Raw genomic sequence first — 21,216 nt, 5'->3', positions numbered from 1 at the left:
CATCTGTACACAGCCCATCTGTAAATAGCCCATCTGTACACAGCCCATCTGTACACAGCCCATCTGTACACAGCCCATCTGTACACAGCCCATCTGTACATAGCCCATCCAACTACCTCATCCCCATATTTGTATTTATTTTTTTGTTCCTTTGCACCCCAGTATGCTTCCTGCGCCGACAGAGATGGCAGCCTTGTTTCGCGTTTCCAGGAAACTGCAGTATTTTGCTTTTTTATGTGTTATTTCTTACACTGTCACCCCAGGAAATCGTAGGCTTTATTACATACAGTCGGGAGGAACTATTGGATATCAGAGCAACGTCAACTCACCAACATTACGACCAGGAATACGACTTTCCCGAAGCGGATCCTCTGTTTGGTCTGTCACCCAGGACAACGGATCGGATCCCAGCCAGCGACCCAAAACAACGGTGCCGTTGAAGGGGCAGACGGAGCGGTCTTCTCCGTAGACGGGCACATCGCCCACCGCTCCCGAGTATACTACTCGCCAATGTCCAGTCTCTTGGCAACGAGGTAGACGAAATCCGAGCAAGGGTTGCCTTCCAGAGAGACATCAGAGATTGTAACGTTCTTTGTTTCACGGAAACATGGCTCACTCGAGACACGCTATCGGAGTCGGTACAGCCACCTGGTTTCTTCACGCATCGCGTCGACAGAATCGAGCATCTCTCTGGTAAGAAGAAGGGCGGGGTGTATGTATGAATTCCTCACAATCACATGTCAACCGCATTATCTACCAAGAGAATTCTCTTCGATTATATTCACAGCCGCATATATTCCCCCCCAAGCAGACATCGATGGCCCTGAACGAACCTTATTTGACTCTATGCAAACTGGAAACCACATATCCTGAGGCTGCATTTTATTGTAGCTGGGGATTTTAACAAGGCTAATCTGAAAACAAGACCCTAAATTCTATCAGCATATCGATTGCGCAACCCGAGCTGGCAAAACCCTGGATCATTGTCATTCTAACTTCCGCGACGCATATAAGGCCCTCCCCCGCCCTCCTTTTTAAAAAGCTGACCACGACTCCATTTTGTTGCTCCCAGCCTATAGACAGAATCTAAAACAAGCACCAGCGCTCAGGTCTGTTCAACGCTGGCCCGACCAATCGGACTCCACGTTACAAGATTGCTTCGATCACGTGGACTGGGATATGTTCCGCATGGGACCATATCACCTCCACCCTACCTGACACCCTAGACCCACTCCAATTTGCTTACCGCCCCAATAGGTCCACAGACGCCTCAATCACACTGCTCACTGCCCTAACCCATCTGGACAAGAGGAATACCTATGTGAGAATGCTGTTCATCGACTTCAGCTCAGCATTTCACACCATAGTACCCTCCAAACTCATCATTAAGCTTGAGACCCTGGGTCTCGACCCTCCCTGTGCAACTGGATCCTGGACTTCCTGACGGGCCGCCCCCCAGGTGGTGAAGGTAGGAAACATCTCCACCCCTTAACACTGGGGCCCCACAAGGGTGCGTTCTCAGCCCTCTCCTGTACTCCCTGTTCACTCATGACTGCGTGGCCATGCACGCCTCTAACTCAATCATCAAGTTTGCAGACGACACTACAGTGGTAGGCTTGATTACCAACTACGACGAGGCGGCCTACAGGGAGGAGGTGAGGGCCCTCGGTGTGTGGTGTCAGGAAAATAACCTCACATTCAATGTCAAAACTACCTGCCCTCCAGGACACCTACACCACCCGATGTCACAGGAAGGCCATAAAGATCATCAAGGACAACAACCACCCGAGCCACTGCCTGTTCACCCTGCTATCATCCAGAAGGCGAGGTCAGTACAGGTGCATCAAAGCTGGGACAGAGAGACTGAAAAACAGCTTCTATCTCAAGGCCATCAGACTGTTAAACAGCCACCACTAACATTGAGTGGCTGCTGCCAACACACTGACTCAACTCCAGCCACTTTAATAATGGGAATTGATGGGAAGTTATGTAAAATATATCACTAGCCACTTTAAACAATGCTACCTAATATAATGTTTACACACCCTACATTATTCATCTCATATGTATACGTATATACTGTACTCTATATCATCTACTGCATCTTTATGTAATACATGTATCACTAGCCACTTTAAACTATGCCACTTTGTTTACATACCCTACATTATTCATCTCATAGGTATACGTATATACTGTACTCTATATCATCTACTGCATCCTTATGTAATACATGTATCACTAGCCACTTTAACTATGCCACTTTGTTTACATACTCATCTCATATGTATATACTGTACTCGATACCATCTACTGTATGCTGCTCTGTACCATCACTCATTCATATATCCTTACGTACATATTCTTTATCCCCTTACACTGTGTATAAGACAGTAGTTTTGGAATTGTTAGTTAGATTACTTGTTGGTTATCACTGCATTGTCGGAACTAGAAGCACAAGCATTTCGCTACACTCGCATTAACATCTGCTAACCATGTGTATGTGACAAATAATTATTATTAAAAAAATCTAAAAATTAGATTTTTATCTCTACTTGCACACTCATCATCTATCACTCCAGTGTTTAATACTAAATTGTAATTGTTTCGCCATTACGGCCTATTTATTGTCTTACCTCCCTTATCTTACCTCATTTGCACACTCCTTTTCTACTGTGTTATTGACTTGTTAATTGTTTACTCCGTGTGTAACTCTGTGTTGTCTGTTCACACTGCTATGCTTTATCTTGGCCAGGTCGCAGTTGTAAATGAGAACTTGTTCTCAACTTGCCTACCTGGTTAAATAAAGGTGTTCTCAACTGGCCTACCTGGTTAAATAAAGGTGTTCTCAACTAGCCTCCCTGGTTAAATAAAGGTGTTCTCAACTAGCCTACCTGGTTAAATAAAGGTGTTCTCAACTAGTCTACCTGGTTAAATAAAGGTGTTCTCAACTGGCCTACCTGGTTAAATAAAGGTGTTCTCAACTAGCATCCCTGGTTAAATAAAGGTGTTCTCAACTGGCCTACCTGGTTAAATAAAGGTGTTCTCAACTGGCCTCCCTGGTTAAATAAAGGTGTTCTCAACTAGCCTACCTGGTTAAATAAAGGTGTTCTCAACTGGCCTCCCTGGTTAAATAAAGGTGTTCTCAACTAGCCTACCTGGTTAAATAAAGGTGTTCTCAACTAGCCTACCTGGTTAAATAAAGGTGTTCTCAACTGGCCTACCTGGTTAAATAAAGGTGTTCTCAACTGGCCTACCTGGTTAAATAAAGGTGTTCTCTACTAGCCTACCTGGTTAAAGGTGTTCTCAACTGGCCTCCCTGGTTAAATAAAGGTGTTCTCAACTGGCCTACCTGGTTAAATAAAGGTGTTCTCAACTGGCCTACCTGGTTAAATAAAGGTGTTCTCAACTAGCCTACCTGGTTAAATAAAGATGTTCTCAACTGGCCTACCTGGTTAAATAAAGGTGTTCTCAACTGGCCTACCTGGTTAAATAAAGGTGTCCTCAACTGGCCTACCTGGTTAAATAAAGGTGTTCTCAACTGGCCTACCTGGTTAAATAAAGGTGTTCTCAACTGGCCTACCTGGTTAAATAAAGGTGTTCTCAACTGGCCTACCTGGTTAAATAAAGGTGTTCTCAACTGCCTACCTGGTTAAATAAAGGTGTTCTCAACTGGCCTACCTGGTTAAATAAAGGTGTTCTCAACTGGCCTACCTGGTTAAATAAAGGTGTTCTCAACTGGCCTACCTGGTTAAATAAAGGTGTTCTCAACTGGCCTACCTGGTTAAATAAAGGTGTTCTCAACTGGCCTACCTGGTTAAATAAAGGTGTTCTCAACTGGCCTACCTGGTTAAATAAAGGTGTTCTCTACTAGCCTACCTGGTTAAATAAAGGTGTTCTCAACTGGCCTCCCTGGTTAAATAAAGGTGTTCTCAACTAGCCTACCCGGTTAAATAAAGGTGTTCTCAACTAGCCAACCTGGTTAAATAAAGGTGTTCTCAACTAGCCTACCTGGTTAAATAAAGGTGTTCTCAACTAGCCTACCTGGTTAAATAAAGGTGTTCTCAACTGGCCTCCCTGGTTAAATAAAGGTGTTCTCAACTAGCCTACCTGGTTAAATAAAGGTGTTCTCAACTAGTCAACCTGGTTAAATAAAGGTGTTCTCAACTAGCCTACCTGGTTAAATAAAGGTGTTCTCAACTAGCCTACCTGGTTAAATAAAGGTGTTCTCAACTGGCCTCCCTGGTTAAATAAAGGTGTTCTCAACTAGCCTACCTGGTTAAATAAAGGTGTTCTCAACTAGTCAACCTGGTTAAATAAAGGTGTTCTCAACTGGCCTCCCTGGTTAAATAAAGGTGTTCTCAACTAGCCTACCTGGTTAAATAAAGGTGTTCTCAACTAGCCAACCTGGTTAAATAAAGGTGTTCTCAACTAGCCTACCTGGTTAAATAAAGGTGTTCTCAACTAGCCTACCTGGTTAAATAAAGGTGTTCTCAACTAGTCAACCTGGTTAAATAAAGGTGTTCTCAACTGGCCTACCTGGTTAAATAAAGGTGTTCTCAACTAGCCTACCTGGTTAAATAAAGGTGTTCTCAACTGGCCTACCTGGTTAAATAAAGGTGTTCTCAACTGGCCTACCTGGTTAAATAAAGGTGGAATGATAAAATAGCGTTTGCCCTAGAAGTCCCTTTTCGTGGGGATGCGTTGACCAATAAAATGTGATTCGAGAGCATGATGCAGCCAGCCTTTGAGAGCTTTCCAGAGATATGAATATACCTGTTTGATAGTCGATGCCTTTGGCTACTTTGCCTTTGCCGTGTTCACCTCATACATGGTCAGGTGATTTCTCCCAACTGAAGTGCCAGATGTTACTGCTATATTTATATTTATTTATATTATATATTTATATTTATTTATATTCATTTAGAATATCATTTATATTCAACTGTGTTCTCCATCAGAGAATCTCCTTTTCCGTTAACCTCTTCAATGCTACTGCTACTTAAACTGAAGCACCAATGGCATCGCTGCATTAACCCTGTCTCTCCTGCTCCCAGGGCACTCTGCAGGAGGTGATTGGCTGGGGGTTGCTAGGCTGGAAGCTGTACGCCAACGTGAACGGTCCTGTGCAGTGCAAGGCCCTGTCAGGCCTGGGGGTTTCCCAGATAGTCTGTTCCGAGAAGGGCTTCCTCATCCTGGCCAGCAGCGGAGCCGTCTACACACAGAACTACAAGAGCACCACACTGGTAGGAAGCAGTCACTCACTGGAGCTCATTCTGTCACCACACTGGTAGGAAGCAGTCACTCACTGGAGCTCATTCTGTCACCACACTGGTAGGAAGCAGTCACTCACTGGAGCTCATTCTGTCACCACACTGGTAGGAAGCAGTCACTCACTGGAGCTCATTCTGTCACCACACTGGTAGGAAGGAGTCACTCACTGGAGCTCATTCTGTCACCACACTGGTAGGAAGCAGTCACTCACTGGAGCTCATTCTGTCACCACACTGGTAGGAAGCAGTCACTCACTGGAGCTCATTCTGTCACCACACTGGTAGGAAGCAGTCACTCACTGGAGCTCATTCTGTCACCACACTGGTAGGAAGCAGTCACTCACTGGAGCTCATTCTGTCACCACACTGGTAGGAAGGAGTCACTCACTGGAGCTCATTCTGTCACCACACTGGTAGGAAGCAGTCACTCACTGGAGCTCATTCTGTCACCACACTGGTAGGAAGCAGTCACTCACTGGAGCTCATTCTGTCACCACACTGGTAGGAAGCAGTCACTCACTGGAGCTCATTCTGTCACCACACTGGTAGGAAGGAGTCACTCACTGGAGCTCATTCTGTCACCACACTGGTAGGAAGGAGTCACTCACTGGAGCTCATTCTGTCACCACACTGGTAGGAAGCAGTCACTCACTGGAGCTCATTCTGTCACCACACTGGTAGGAAGCAGTCACTCACTGGAGCTCATTCTGTCACCACACTGGTAGGAAGCAGTCACTCACTGGAGCTCATTCAGGAAATGGGTTTATGATACAGCAGCCGTAATGAAACAACAGGAGAAATGATCCCTTCGGTGCTGATGAGGATATTGTTGTTGAACCTACCAGGCTCCCATGCTGGTCCATGCCCTGACCTCCAGGAAGATGGTGAAGCTGGCAGCTCATCCGGACGGACAGCACTACCTGGCCCTGTCGGCCAACGGAGAGGTCTTCTCCTGGGGCTGTGGAGACGGGGGCCGCCTGGGCCATGGAGACACCACGTAAGTTACGACACTAAACATACTTATGGCCAGATTTCTTCTGCATGTGTACTAAATTCATAAATTATAGTCCAGTTAATGTCCGAGACCTCAGAAGTTACATTGACGTCACCGGCTCACCACACCAGCTTATCACCTGCTCCTAGCTGTCCCAGGTATCATAACCTGTTCCTCTGTTCCTAGCTGTCCTAGGTATCATAACCTGTTCCTCTGTTCCTAGCTGTCCTAGGTATCATAACCTGTTCCTAGCTGTCCTAGGTATCATAACCTGTTCCTAGCCGTCCTAGGTATCATAACCTGTTCCTCTGTTCCTAGCTGTCCCAGGTATCATAACCTGTTCCTCTGTTCCTAGCTGTTCCAGGTATCATAACCTGTTCCTCTGTTCCTAGCTGTCCTAGGTATCATAACCTGTTCCTAGCTGTCCTAGGTATCATAACCTGTTCCTAGCTGTCCTAGGTATCATAACCTGTTCCTAGCTGTCCTAGGTATCATAACCTGTTCCTCTGTTCCTAGCTGTCCTAGGTATCATAACCTGTTCCTAGCTGTCCTAGGTATCATAACCTGTTCCTAGCTGTCCTAGGTATCATAACCTGTTCCTCTGTTCCTAGCTGTCCTAGGTATCATAACCTGTTCCTCTGCCCCACCAGGTATCATAACCTGTTCCTCTGCCCCACCAGGTATCATAACCTGTTCCTCTGCCCCACCAGGTATCATAACCTGCTCCTCTGCCCCACCAGGTATCATAACCTGTTCCTCTGCCCCACCAGGTATCATAACCTGTTCCTCTGCCCCACCAGGTATCATAACCTGTTCCTCTGCCCCACCAGGTATCATAACCTGTTCCTCTGCCCCACCAGGTATCATAACCTGTTCCTCTGCCCCACCAGGTATCATAACCTGTTCCTCTGCCCCACCAGGTATCATAACCTGTTCCTCTGCCCCACCAGGTATCATAACCTGTTCCTCTGCCCCACCAGGTATCATAACCTGTTCCTCTGCCCCACCAGGTATCTGGAGGAGCCAGCAGTGATCACAGCGTTCACAGGGAAGCAGACAGGGAAGAATGTGGTGCAGGTAGCCTGTGGGAGCACCTACAGCGCTGCTATCACAGCTGATGGAGAGCTGTACACCTGGGGCAGGGGTAACTACGGACGGCTGGGACACGGTGAGACTAGACCTAACCTAACCACTACTGGACTAGACCTAACCACTACCGGACTAGACCTAACCACTACCGGACTAGACCTAACCACTACCGGACTAGACCTAACCACTACCGGACTAGACCTAACCACTACTGGACTAGACCTAACCACTACTGGACTAGACCTAACCACTACTGGACTAGACCTAACCACTACTGGACTAGACCTAACCACTACTGTACTAGACCTAACCACTACTGGACTAGACCTAACCACTACTGGACTAGACCTAACCACTACACCTAACCACTACTGGACTAGACCTAACCACTACCGGACTAGACCTAACCACTACCGGACTAGACCTAACCACTACCGGACTAGACCTAACCACTACCGGACTAGGCCTAACCACTACTGGACTAGACCTAACCACTACTGGACTAGACCTAACCACTACTGGACTAGACCTAACCACTACCGGACTAGACCTAACCACTACCGGACTAGACCTAACCACTACTGGACTAGACCTAACCACTACTGGACTAGACCTGGACTAGACCTAACCACTACCGGACTAGACCTGGACTAGACCTAACCACTACTGGACTAGACCTAACCACTACTGGACTAGACCTGGACTAGACCTAACCACTACCGGACTAGACCTAACCACTACTGGACTAGACCTAACCACTACTGGACTAGACCTGGACTAGACCTAACCACTACCGGACTAGACCTGGACTAGACCTAACCACTACTGGACTAGACCTAACCACTACTGGACTAGACCTAACCACTACCGGACTAGACCTAACCACTACCGGACTAGACCTAACCACTACTGGACTAGACCTAACCACTACTGGACTAGACCTGGACTAGACCTAACCACTACTGGACTAGACCTAACCACTACTGGACTAGACCTGGACTAGACCTAACCACTACCGGACTAGACCTAACCATTCAGAGCTGCTCTTTAAACTCTGACTTTATCATGAGGACAAGCATAGCTTTCAGTTCCCTATCAGGATATTAAAGATGTCTTGCTGTATTAGAATGATGTCTTTGAGTCTGGGCTTTGTGACTGACCATGTTGTCTCTGTAGGGTCCAGTGAAGACCAGACTATTCCCATGCTGGTGACCGCTCTAAAGGGACTGAAGGTGCTGGATGTGGCCTGTGGCAGTGGAGACGCACAGACCCTGGCTGTCACAGAGAACGGTGAGAGGAGAGAGACAGGGGACCGAGACACTAGGATCAATTACTATGGAACACTGGGGACCGAGACACTAGGATCAATTACTATGGAATACTGGGGACCGAGACACTAGGATCAATTTACTATGGAATACTGGGGACCGAGACACTAGGATCAATTACTATGGAATACTGGGGACCGAGACACTAGGATTAGTTTACTATGGAATACTGGGGACCGAGACACTAGGATCAATTACTATGGAACACTGGGGACCGAGACACTAGGATCAATTACTATGGAATACTGGGGACTGAGACACTAGGATCAATTACTATGGAATACTGGGGACTGAGACACTAGGATCAATTACTATGGAACACTGGGGACTGAGACACTAGGATCAATTACTATGGAATACTGGGGACTGAGACACTAGGATCAATTACTATGGAATACTGGCGACTGAGACACTAGGATCAATTACTATGGAATACTGGGGACTGAGACACTAGGATCAATTACTATGGAACACTGGGGACTGAGACACTAGGATCAATTACTATGGAATACTGGGGACTGAGACACTAGGATCAATTACTATGGAACACTGGGGACTGAGACACTAGGATCAATTACTATGGAACACTGGGGACTGAGACACTAGGATCAATTACTATGGAATACTGGGGACTGAGACATTAGGATCAATTACTATGGAATACTGGGGACTGAGACACTAGGATCAATTACTATGGAATACTGGGGACTGAGACACTAGGATCAATTATTATGGAATACTGGGGACTGAGACACTAGGATCAATTACTATGGAATACTGGGGACTGAGACACTAGGATCAATTACTATGGAATACTGGGGACTGAGACACTAGGATCAATTATTATGGAATACTGGGGACTGAGACACTAGGATCAATTACTATGGAATACTGGGGACTGAGACACTAGGATCAATTACTATGGAATACTGGGGACTGAGACACTAGGATCAATTACTATGGAATACTGGGGACTGAGACACTAGGATCAATTACTATGGAATACTGGGGACTGAGACACTAGGATCAATTACTATGGAATACTGGGGACTGAGACACTAGGATCAATTATTATGGAATACTGGGGACTGAGACACTAGGATCAATTACTATGGAATACTGGGGACTGAGACACTAGGATCAATTACTATGGAACACTGGGGACTGAGACACTAGGATCAATTACTACGGAACACTGGGGACTGAGACACTAGGATCAATTACTACGGAATACTGGGGACTGAGACACTAGGATCAATTACTATGGAATACTGGGGACTGAGACACTAGGATCAATTACTATGGAATACTGGGGACTGAGACACTAGGATCAATTACTATGGAATACTGGGGACTGAGACACTAGGATAAATTTACTATGGAACACTGGGGACTGAGACACTAGGATCAATTACTATGGAATACTGGGGACTGAGACACTAGGATTAATTACGATGGAATACTGGGGACTGAGACACTAGGGTCAATTACTATGGAATACTGGGGACTGAGACACTAGGATCAATTACTATGGAACACTGGGGACTGAGACACTAGGATCAATTACTATGGAACACAGGGGACTGAGACACTAGGATCAATTACTATGGAACACTGGGGACTGAGACACTAGGATCAATTACTATGGAATACTGGGGACTGAGACACTAGGATCAATTACTATGGAATACTGGGGACTGAGACACTAGGATCAATTACTATGGAATACTGGGGACTGAGACACTAGGATCAATTACTATGGAACACAGGGGACTGAGACACTAGGATCAATTACTATGGAACACTGGGGACTTAGACACTAGGATCAATTACTATGGAACACAGGGGACTGAGACACTAGGATCAATTACTATGGAACACAGGGGACTGAGACACTAGGATCAATTACTATGGAACACTGGGGACTGAGACACTAGGATCAATTACTATGGAACACTGGGGACTGAGACACTAGGATCAATTACTATGGAATATTTTCTGGGCCTTATCCTTCACTTCACTCATATATGTTAATTCATGTGTAACACTTTTTGATTGAAAGTTGTAAGACCGAGTATTTGCCTCTAGTAGAAAGTAATTTCCCTGTAGTAGACAGTATTTGCCTCTAGTAGAAAGTAATTTCCCTGTAGTAGACAGTATTTGCCTCTAGTAGAAAGTAATTTCCCTGTAGTAGACAGAGTATTTGCCTCTAGTAGAAAGTAATTTCCCTGTAGCAGACAGAGTATTTGCCTCTAGTAGACAGTAATTTCCCTGTAGTAGACACAAGTATTTCCTCACAACTTGAAGCTGTCAAACTTTTTCCATATTTCACCCCATCGTAATGTTTGCTCCTTACCTCTCTCCCTTCAGGCCAGGTGTGGTCGTGGGGGGATGGGGACTATGGGAAGCTGGGTCGTGGAGGCAGCGACGGCTGTAAGACCCCGAAGCTGGTGGAGAAGCTTCAGGACCTGGATATAGTGAAGGTGTGCTGTGGGAGTCAGTTCTCTGTAGCACAGACCAAGGATGGTCAGGTGTACACCTGGGGGAAAGGAGACAACCAGCGCCTCGGCCACGGCACCGAGGAACATGTCCGCTACCCCAAACTGCTGGACAGTCTACAAGGTTAGTAGCCTTTCGGCTCAGTAAACCATAGCTTTACCACACGCTGTTGTTTACTGAATTCCAAGGTGGAGGATTCCTAGTTGGAGGTTCCCCATTCCATCCTGATTCCAGAATTCTCCAACCAGGTGTTTATGGAATGTTGAACAGTAGGACGTTAAATGGTCAAAATGGGGGACTGATGAGTTCTAAACTTGACGTGTTGTTAATTATCAGGTATCGTATTGGACGTTTGAGTGCCATAGTCTAGTTTCTACACCAGAAGTTAATGATGATTCATCACTCCATAGAACGCATTTCCACTCCAGAGTCCAATGGCAGCGAGCTTATCACCACTCCAACCGACGCTTGGTATTGCACATGGTGATCTTAGGCTTGTGTGCGGCTGCTCGGCCATGGAAACCCATTTCATGAAGCTCCCGACTAACAGTTCTTGTTCTGACGTTGCTTCCAGGGGCAGTTTGGAACTCAGTAGTGAGTGTTGCAACCGAGGACAGACGATTTTTGCGCTCTACGTGCTTCAGCACTTCGCGGTCCCGTTCTGTGAGGTTGTGTAGCCTACCACTCGGGGGTCCCGTTCTGTGAGGTTGTGTAGCCTACCACTCGGGGGTCCCGTTCTGTGAGGTTGTGTTACCTACCACTCGGGGGTCCCGTTCTGTGAGGTTGTGTAGCCTACCACTCGGGGGTCCCGTTCTGTGAGGTTGTGTAGCCTACCACTCGGGGGTCCCGTTCTGTGAGGTTGTGTAGCCTACCACTCGGGGGTCCCGTTCTGTGAGGTTGTGTAGCCTACCACTCGGGGGTCCCGTTCTGTGAGGTTGTGTAGCCTACCACTCGGGGGTCCCGTTCTGTGAGGTTGTGTAGCCTACCACTCGGGGGTCCCGTTCTGTGAGGTTGTGTTACCTACCACTCGGAGGTTCCGTTCTGTGAGGTTGTGTAGCCTACCACTCGGAGGTCCCGTTCTGTGAGGTTGTGTAGCCTACCACTCGGAGGTCCCGTTCTGTGAGTTTGTGTAGCCTACCACTCGGAGGTCCCGTTCTGTGAGGTTGTGTAGCCTACCACTCGGAGGTCCCGTTCTGTGAGGTTGTGTGGCCTACCACTCGGGGGTCCCGTTCTGTGAGGTTGTGTAGCCTACCACTCGGAGGTCCCGTTCTGTGAGGTTGTGTAGCCTACCACTCGGGGGTCCCGTTCTGTGAGTTTGTGTAGCCTACCACTCGGAGGTCCCGTTCTGTGAGGTTGTGTAGCCTACCACTCGGAGGTCCCGTTCTGTGAGGTTGTGTGGCCTACCACTCGGGGGTCCCGTTCTGTGAGGTTGTGTGGCCTACCACTCGGAGGTCCCGTTCTGTGAGGTTGTGTAGCCTACCACTCGGGGGTCCCGTTCTGTGAGTTTGTGTAGCCTACCACTCGGAGGTCCCGTTCTGTGAGGTTGTGTAGCCTACCACTCGGAGGTCCCGTTCTGTGAGGTTGTGTGGCCTACCACTCGGGGGTTCTGTTCTGTGAGGTTGTGTAGCCTACCACTCGGAGGTCCCGTTCTGTGAGGTTGTGTAGCCTACCACTCGGGGGTCCCGTTCTGTGAGGTTGTATAGCCTACCACTCGGGGGTCCCGTTCTGTGAGGTTGTGTAGCCTACCACTCGGAGGTCCCGTTCTGTGAGTTTGTGTAGCCTACCACTCGGAGGTCCCGTTCTGTGAGGTTGTGTAGCCTACCACTCGGAGGTCCCGTTCTGTGAGGTTGTGTAGCCTACCACTCGGAGGTCCCGTTCTGTGAGGTTGTGTAGCCTACCACTCGGGGGTTCTGTTCTGTGAGGTTGTGTAGCCTACCACTCGGAGGTCCCGTTCTGTGAGTTTGTGTAGCCTACCACTCGGAGGTCCCGTTCTGTGAGTTTGTGTAGCCTACCACTCGGAGGTCCCGTTCTGTGAGGTTGTGTAGCCTACCACTCGGAGGTCCCGTTCTGTGAGGTTGTGTGGCCTACCACTTTGCGACTGAGCTGTTGTTGGTCCTAGACGTTTCCACTTTACATTACCAGCACCGGGGCAGCTCTAGCAGGGCAGACATTTTACCAACTGACTTGTTGAAAAGATGGCATCCTATGACGGTGCCACATTGAAAGTCACTGAGCTCTTCAGTAATGCCATTCTACTGCCAATGTTTGTCTATGGAGATTGCTTGGCTCTGTGCTTGAATTCATGCACCTGTCAGTAATGGGTGTGGCTGAAATGTCCGAATCGTGACCACATACTTTTGGGTGTATATAGTGTACGTAATAAAACATCTAATTTAAGTTTGGCTCCATTTTCAGGCGGCTCTCATGTCGGCATTAGACTGGACACCTACACTTTGACATGACAGGCTAGTTATTTACAGTGCCTTGCGAAAGTATTCGGCCCCCTTGAACTTTGCGACCTTTTGCCACATTTCAGGCTTCAAACATAAAGATATAAAAACAAAATTATTCAAGGCACTGTATTTATCAGACCCCTCCCTCCTTCATTATTAATACTATATATTAGTCAGAGCCCTCCCTCCTTCATTATTAATACTATATATTAGTCAGAGCCTGGTCCTCCCTCCCTCCTTCATTATTAATACTATATATTAGTCAGAGCCTGGTCCTCCCTCCTTCATTATTAATACTATATATTAGTCAGAGCCCTCCCTCCTTCATTATTAATACTATATATTAGTCAGAGCCCTCCCTCCTTCATTATTAATACTATATATTAGTCAGAGCCCTCCCTCCTTCATTATTAATACTATATATTAGTCAGACCCCTCCCTCCTTCATTACTAATACTATATATTAGTCAGAGCCTGGTCCTCCCTCCCTCCTTCATTATTAATACTATATATTAGTCAGACCCCTCCCTCCTTCATTATTAATACTATATATTAGTCAGAGCCTGGTCCTCCCTCCCTCCTTCATTATTAATACTATATATTTATCAGACCCCTCCCTCCTTCATTATTAATACTATATATTAGTCAGAGCCTGGTCCTCCCTCCCTCCTTCATTATTAATACTATATATTTATCAGACCCCTCCCTCCTTCATTATTAATACTATATATTAGTCAGACCCCTCCCTCCTTCATTACTAATACTATATATTAGTCAGAGCCTGGTCCTCCCTCCCTCCTTCATTATTAATACTATATATTAGTCAGACCCCTCCCTCCTTCATTATTAATACTATATATTAGTCAGAGCCTGGTCCTCCCTCCCTCCTTCATTATTAATACTATATATTTATCAGACCCCTCCCTCCTTCATTATTAATACTATATATTAGTCAGAGCCTGGTCCTCCTCCCTCCTTCATTATTAATACTTATATATTAGTCAGACCCCTCCCTCCTTCATTATTAATACTATATATTAGTCAGAGCCTGGTCCTCCCTCCCTCCTTCATTATTAATACTATATATTTATCAGACCCCTCCCTCCTTCATTATTAATACTATATATTAGTCAGACCCCTCCCTCCTTCATTATTAATACTATATATTAGTCAGAGCCTGGTCTGCCCTACCTCCTTCATTATTAATACTATATATTAGTCAGAGCCTGGTCTGCCCTACCTCCTTCATTATTAATACTATATATTAGTCAGAGCCTGGTCCTCCCTCCCTCCTTCATTATTAATACTATATATTAGTCAGAGGCCCCTCCTTCATTATTAATACAATATATTAGTCAGAGCCCTCCTTCATTATCAATACTATATATTAGTCAGAGCCTGGTCCTCCCTCCTTCATTATTAATACTATATATTTGTCAGAGCCTGTCCTCCCTCCCTCCTTCATTATTAATACTATATATTAGTCAGAGCCCTCCCTCCTTCATTATTAATACTATATATTAGTCAGAGCCTGGTCCTCCCTCCCTCCTTCATTATTAATACTATATATTAGTCAGAGCCTGGTCCTCCCTCCCTCCTTCATTATTAATACTATATATTAGTCAGAGCCTGGTCCTCCCTCCCTCCTTCATTATTAATACTATATATTAGTCAGAGCCCTCCTCCTTCATTATTAATACTATATATTAGTCAGAGCCTGGTCCTCCCTCCCTCCTTCATTATTAATACTATATATTAGTCAGAGCCTGGTCCTCCCTCCTTCATTATTAATACTATATATTAGTCAGAGCCCCCTCCTTCATTATTAATCCCTCCCTCCTTCATTATTAATACTATATATTAGTCAGAGCCTGGTCCTCCCTCCTTCATTATTAATACTATATATTAGTCAGAGCCCTCCCTCCTTCATTATTAATACTATATATTAGTCAGAGCCTGGTCCTCCCTCCTCCTTCATTATTAATACTATATATTAGTCAGAGCCTGGTCCTCCCTCCTTCATTATTAATACTATATATTAGTCAGAGCCTGGTCCTCCCTCCTTCATTATTAATACTATATATTAGTCAGAGCCCTCCTCCTTCATTATTAATACTATATATTAGTCAGAGCCTGGTCCTCCCTCCTTCATTATTAATACTATATATTAGTCAGAGCCTGGTCCTCCCTCCTTCCATTATTAATACTATATATTAGTCAGAGCCTGGTCCTCCCTCCTTCATTATTAATACTATATATTAGTCAGAGCCCTCCCTCCTTCATTATTAATACTATATATTAGTCAGAGCCCTCCCTCCTTCATTATTAATACTATATATTAGTCAGAGCCTGGTCCTCCCTCCTTCATTATTAATACTATATATTAGTCAGAGCCTGGTCTCCCTCCCTCCTTCATTATTAATACTATATATTAGTCAGAGCCCTCCCTCCTTCATTATTAATACTATATATTAGTCAGAGCCTGGTCCTCCCTCCTTCATTATTAATACTATATATTAGTCAGAGCCCTCCCTCCTTCATTATTAATACTATATATTAGTCAGACCCTCCCTCCTTCATTATTAATACTATATATTAGTCAGAGCCTGGTCTCCCCTCCTCCTTCATTATTAATACTATATATTAGTCAGAGCCTGGTCCTCCCTCCCTTTCATTATTAATACTATATATTAGTCAGAGCCCTCCTTCATTATTAATACAATATATTAGTCAGAGGCCCCTCCTTCATTATCAATACTATATATTAGTCAGAGCCTGGTCCTCCCTCCTTCATTATTAATACTATATATTTGTCAGAGCCTGTCCTCCCGCCCTCCTTCATTATTAATACTATATATTAGTCAGAGCCTCCCTTCTTCATTATTAATACTATATATTAGTCAGAGCCTGGTCCTCCCTCCTTCATTATTAATACTATATATTAGTCAGAGCCTGGTCCTCCTCCTCCTTCATTATTAATACTATATATTAGTCAGAGCCTGGTCCTCCTCCTCCTTCATTATTAATACTATATATTAGTCAGAGCCTGGTCCTCCCTCCTTCATTATTAATACTATATATTAGTCAGAGCCTGGTCCTCCCCCTCCTTCATTATTAATACTATATATTAGTCAGAGCCTGGTCCTCCCTCCTTCATTATTAATACTATATATTAGTCAGAGCCCCCCTCCTTCATTATTAATACTATATATTAGTCAGAGCCTGGTCCTCCCTCCCTCCTTCATTATTAATACTATATATTAGTCAGAGCCTGGTCCTCCCTCCTTCATTATTAATACTATATATTAGTCAGAGCCCTCCCTCCTTCATTATTAATACTATATATTAGTCAAAGCCCTACTCCTTCATTATTAATACTATATATTAGTCAGAGCCTGGTCTCCCTCCCTCCTTCATTATTAATACAACATATTAGTCAGAGCCTGGTCCTCCCTCCCTCCTTCATTATTAATACTATATATTAGTCAGAGCCTGGTCTGCCCTCCCTCCTTCATTATTAATACTATATATTAGTCAGAGCCTGGTCCTCCCTCCCTCCTTCATTATTAATAGTATATATTAGTCAGAGCCCTCCCTCCTTCATTATTAATACTATATATTAGTCAGAGCCCTCCCTCCTTCATTATAAATACTATATATTAGTCAGAGCCCTCCTCCTTCATTATTAATACTATATATTAGTCAGAGCCTGGTCTGCCCTCCCTCCTTCATTATTAATACTATATATTAGTCAGAGCCCTCCCTCCTTCATTATTAATACTATATATTAGTCAGAGCCTGGTCCTCCCTCCTTCATTATTAATACTATATATTAGTCAGAGCCTGGTCTGCCCTCCCTCCTTCATTATTAATACTATATATTAGTCAGAGCCCTCCCTCCTTCATTATTAATACTATATATTAGTCAGAGCCTGGTCCTCCCTCCCTCCTTCATTATTAATACTATATATTAGTCAGAGCCTGGTCCTCCCTCCCTCCTTCATTATTAATACTATATATTAGTCAGAGCCCTCCCTCCTTCATTACTAATACTATATATTAGTCAGAGCCCCCCTCCTTCATTATTAATACTATATATTTGTCAGAGCCCTCCCTCCTTCATTACTAATACTATATATTAGTCAGAGCCCTCCCTCCTTCATTATTAATACTATATATTAGTCAGGCCCTCCCTCCTTCATTATTAATACTATATATTAGTCAGAGCCCTCCCTCCTTCATTATTAATACTATATATTAGTCAGAGCCTGGTCTGCCCTCCCTCCTTCATTATTAATACTATATATTAGTCAGAGCCTGGTCCTCCCTCCCTCCTTCATTATTAATACTATATATTAGTCAGAGCCTGGTCCTCCCTCCTTCATTATTAATACTATATATTAGTCAGAGCCTGGTCCTCCCTCCTTCATTATTAATACTATATATTAGTCAGAGCCTGGTCCTCCCTCCTTCATTATTAATACTATATATTAGTCAGAGCCTGGTCCTCCCTCCCTCCTTCATTATTAATACTATATATTAGTCAGAGCCCTCTCTCCTTCATTATTAATACTATATATTAGTCAGAGCCTGGTCTGCCCTACCTCCTTCATTACTAATACTATATATTAGTCAGAGCCTGGTCCTCCTTCCTTCATTATTAATACTATATATTAGTCAGAGCCTGGTCCTCCCTCCCTCCTTCATTATTAATACTATATATTAGTCAGAGCCCTCCCTCCTTCATTATTAATACTATATATTAGTCAGAGCCTGGTCCTCCTCCCTCCTTCATTATTAATACTATATATTAGTCAGAGCCCTCCCTCCTTCATTATTAATACTATATATTAGTCAGAGCCTGGTCCTCCCTCCCTCCTTCATTATTAATACTATATATTAGTCAGAGCCTGGTCCTCCCTCCCTCCTTCATTATTAACACTATATATTAGTCAGAGCCTGGTCCTCCCTCCTTCATTATTAATACTATATATTAGTCAGAGCCTGGTCCTCCCTCCCTCCTTCATTACTAATACTATATATTAGTCAGAGCCCTCCTCCTTCATTATTAATACTATATATTAGTCAGAGCCTGGTCTGCCCTCCCTCCTTCATTACTAATACTATATATTAGTCAGAGCCCTCCTCCTTCATTATTAATACTATATATTAGTCAGAGCCTGGTCCTCCCTCCCTCCTTCATTATTAATACTATATATTAGTCAGAGCCTGGTCTGCCCTACCTCCTTCATTATTAATACCTTATATTAGTCAGAGCCTGGTCCTCCCTCCCTCCTTCATTATTAATACTATATATTAGTCAGAGCCCCTCTCCTTCATTATTAATACTATATATTAGTCAGAGCCTGGTCCTCCCTCCTTCATTATTAATACTATATATTAGTCAGAGCCTGGTCCTCCCTCCTTCATTATTAATACTATATATTAGTCAGAGCCCCCTTTGACATGACAGGCTAGTTATTTATGTACATTGGCATACACTTGTGTTTTTCTGGATTTCTGTAAAACCTGGGAACTTCCATCCCACTGTCCCGTTTTAAAGGAGTCGTGGACTCTTATTGCCCCTGTCTCTTTGTCCTCTACCTCTAGGGAAGAAAGTGGTGGACATCGCGGTCGGCTCCACTCACTGTCTGGCGCTGACTGATGAAGGAGAGGTCCACAGCTGGGGCAGCAACGACAAGCTACAGCACTTTGATACTTTGTTCTCCAACAAGAAGCAGCCCAAGGCTCTGCCAGGCCTCAACTCCAAACACATAGTGGGCATCTCCTGTGGGCCAGGACAGGTGAGAGAGTTCAGATGTCTTTCACCAGGGGAATAATGTCATGGTTCGGTATAAGGCATATAGAAACTACAAAGGATAACCTTTGATGGGGGTGGGGTGGGGCCGGGCGTTGATGGGGGGATGGGGCCGGGCGTTGATGGGGGTGGGGCCGGGCGTTGATGGGGGTGGGGCCGCGTTGATGGGGGTGGGGCCGCGTTGATGGGGGTGGGGCCGGGCGTTGATGGGGGTGGGGCCGGCGTTGATGGGGTGGGGCCGGCGTTGATGGGGGTGGGGCCGGGCGTTGATGGGGGGTGGGGCCGCGCGTTGATGGGGGTGGGGCCGGGCGTTGATGGGGCCGGGCGTTGATGGGGCCGCGCGTTGATGGGGGATGGGGCGGGCGTTGATGGGGTGGGCCGGGCGTTGATGGGGATGGGGCCGGGCGTTGATGGGGTGGGGCCGGGCGTTGATGGGGGATGGGGCCGGGCGTTGATGGGGATGGGGCCGGGCGTTGATGGGGGATGGGGCCGGGCGTTGATGGGGGTGGGGCTGGGCGTTGATGGGGCCGGGCGTTGATGGGGCCGGGCGTTGATGGGGGATGGGGCCTCCTGGTCTGTGGGGCAGCGCGGGGTCCTCCTGGTCTGTGGGGCAGCGCGGGGTCCTCCTGGTCTGTGGGGCAGCGCGGGGTCCTCCTGGTCTGTGGGGCAGCGCGGGGTCCTCCTGGTCTGTGGGGCAGCGCGTGGTCCTCCTGGTCTGTGGGGCAGCGCGGGGTCCTCCTGGTCTGTGGGGCAGCGCGGGGTCCTCCTGGTCTGTGGGGCAGCGCGGGGTCCTCCTGGTCTGTGGGGCAGCGCAGGGCCCTTCTGGTCTGTGGGGCAGGGTCCTCCTGGTCTGTGGGGCAGCGCGGGGCCCTTCTGGTCTGTGGGGCAGGGTCCTCCTGGTCTGTGGGGCAGCGCGGGGCCCTTCTGGTCTGTGGGGCAGGGTCCTCCTGGTCTGTGGGGCAGCGCGGGGCCCTCCTGGTCTGTGGGGCAGCGCGGGGCCCTCCTGATCTGTGGGGCAGCGCGGGGCCCTCCTATTATCTGGCCATTGTTTTAATGGTTAACACTGACCTCTGTCTGTTTTTTGCTGGTCTTGTGTCCATAGAGCTTTGCGTGGTCGTCCTGTTCAGAGTGGTCTGTGGGGCAGCGCGTGCCCTTCGTAGTGGACGTGTGCCCTGTGACCTTTGAGCAGCTGGATCTGCTCTTGCGGCAGGTGAGCGAGGGCATGGACGGCTCTTCTGATTGGCCCCCGCCGCAGGAGAAGGAGTGCATGGTGGTTGCCTCCCTTAACCTGCTCAGGCTACAGGTAAGGAGGCTTTTCACAGTCTGCTGTTCTAAAACACGATGAGATTATTTATAGATTGCCCTGGATGACTTGATGTGTCTGATATGAAAATAGTCTTTCAAAAAAAGTGTTTGAAATGTTTTTCTCCAAACTGGAGAGTGATGTTTTATGTCTCGTCTGTTAGCTCCATGCAGCCATCAGTAACCAGATGGACCCTGAGGAGTTGGGTCTGGGCCTGGGCAGTGGGCTGCTCAACAACCTGAAGCAGACCGTGGTGACGCTAGCCTCCAACGCCGGAGTCCTCAACACCGTCCAGGCAGCTGCCCAGGCCGTGCTACAGAGTGGTTGGTCAGTGCTGCTCCCTACTGCAGAGGAGAGGGCCAGGGCTCTGTCCTCACTACTGCCCAACACAGGTCAGGCCAGACACTATTATCTGAAGCAACTTAATGTGCATGTTTTGGTATGATCCATGAGGGAATT

At 46.3% G+C, this 21,216-nt stretch overlaps 1 protein-coding gene across 1 annotated transcript in view; it reads left to right on the top strand.

The window, feature by feature from the left end:
* herc2 (HECT and RLD domain containing E3 ubiquitin protein ligase 2) overlaps positions 1 to 21,216 on the top strand; it is a 326,293-nt gene that overhangs the window by 72,374 nt on the left and 232,703 nt on the right. Inside the window, 8 exon segments of the mRNA XM_065008536.1 lie at positions 5,058 to 5,246; positions 6,119 to 6,270; positions 7,278 to 7,435; positions 8,533 to 8,646; positions 11,055 to 11,306; positions 19,247 to 19,440; positions 20,557 to 20,757; positions 20,921 to 21,149. Of these exon segments, the coding sequence (XP_064864608.1) occupies positions 5,058 to 5,246; positions 6,119 to 6,270; positions 7,278 to 7,435; positions 8,533 to 8,646; positions 11,055 to 11,306; positions 19,247 to 19,440; positions 20,557 to 20,757; positions 20,921 to 21,149 (1,489 nt within the window).

The sequence above is a fragment of the Oncorhynchus nerka genome, linkage group LG24 (assembly GCF_034236695.1).
Source record: "Oncorhynchus nerka isolate Pitt River linkage group LG24, Oner_Uvic_2.0, whole genome shotgun sequence".
NCBI lineage: Eukaryota > Metazoa > Chordata > Actinopteri > Salmoniformes > Salmonidae > Oncorhynchus > Oncorhynchus nerka.
Note: the sequence above shows the minus strand (reverse complement) of the source record. Positions and strands in the feature narration are given on the sequence as shown.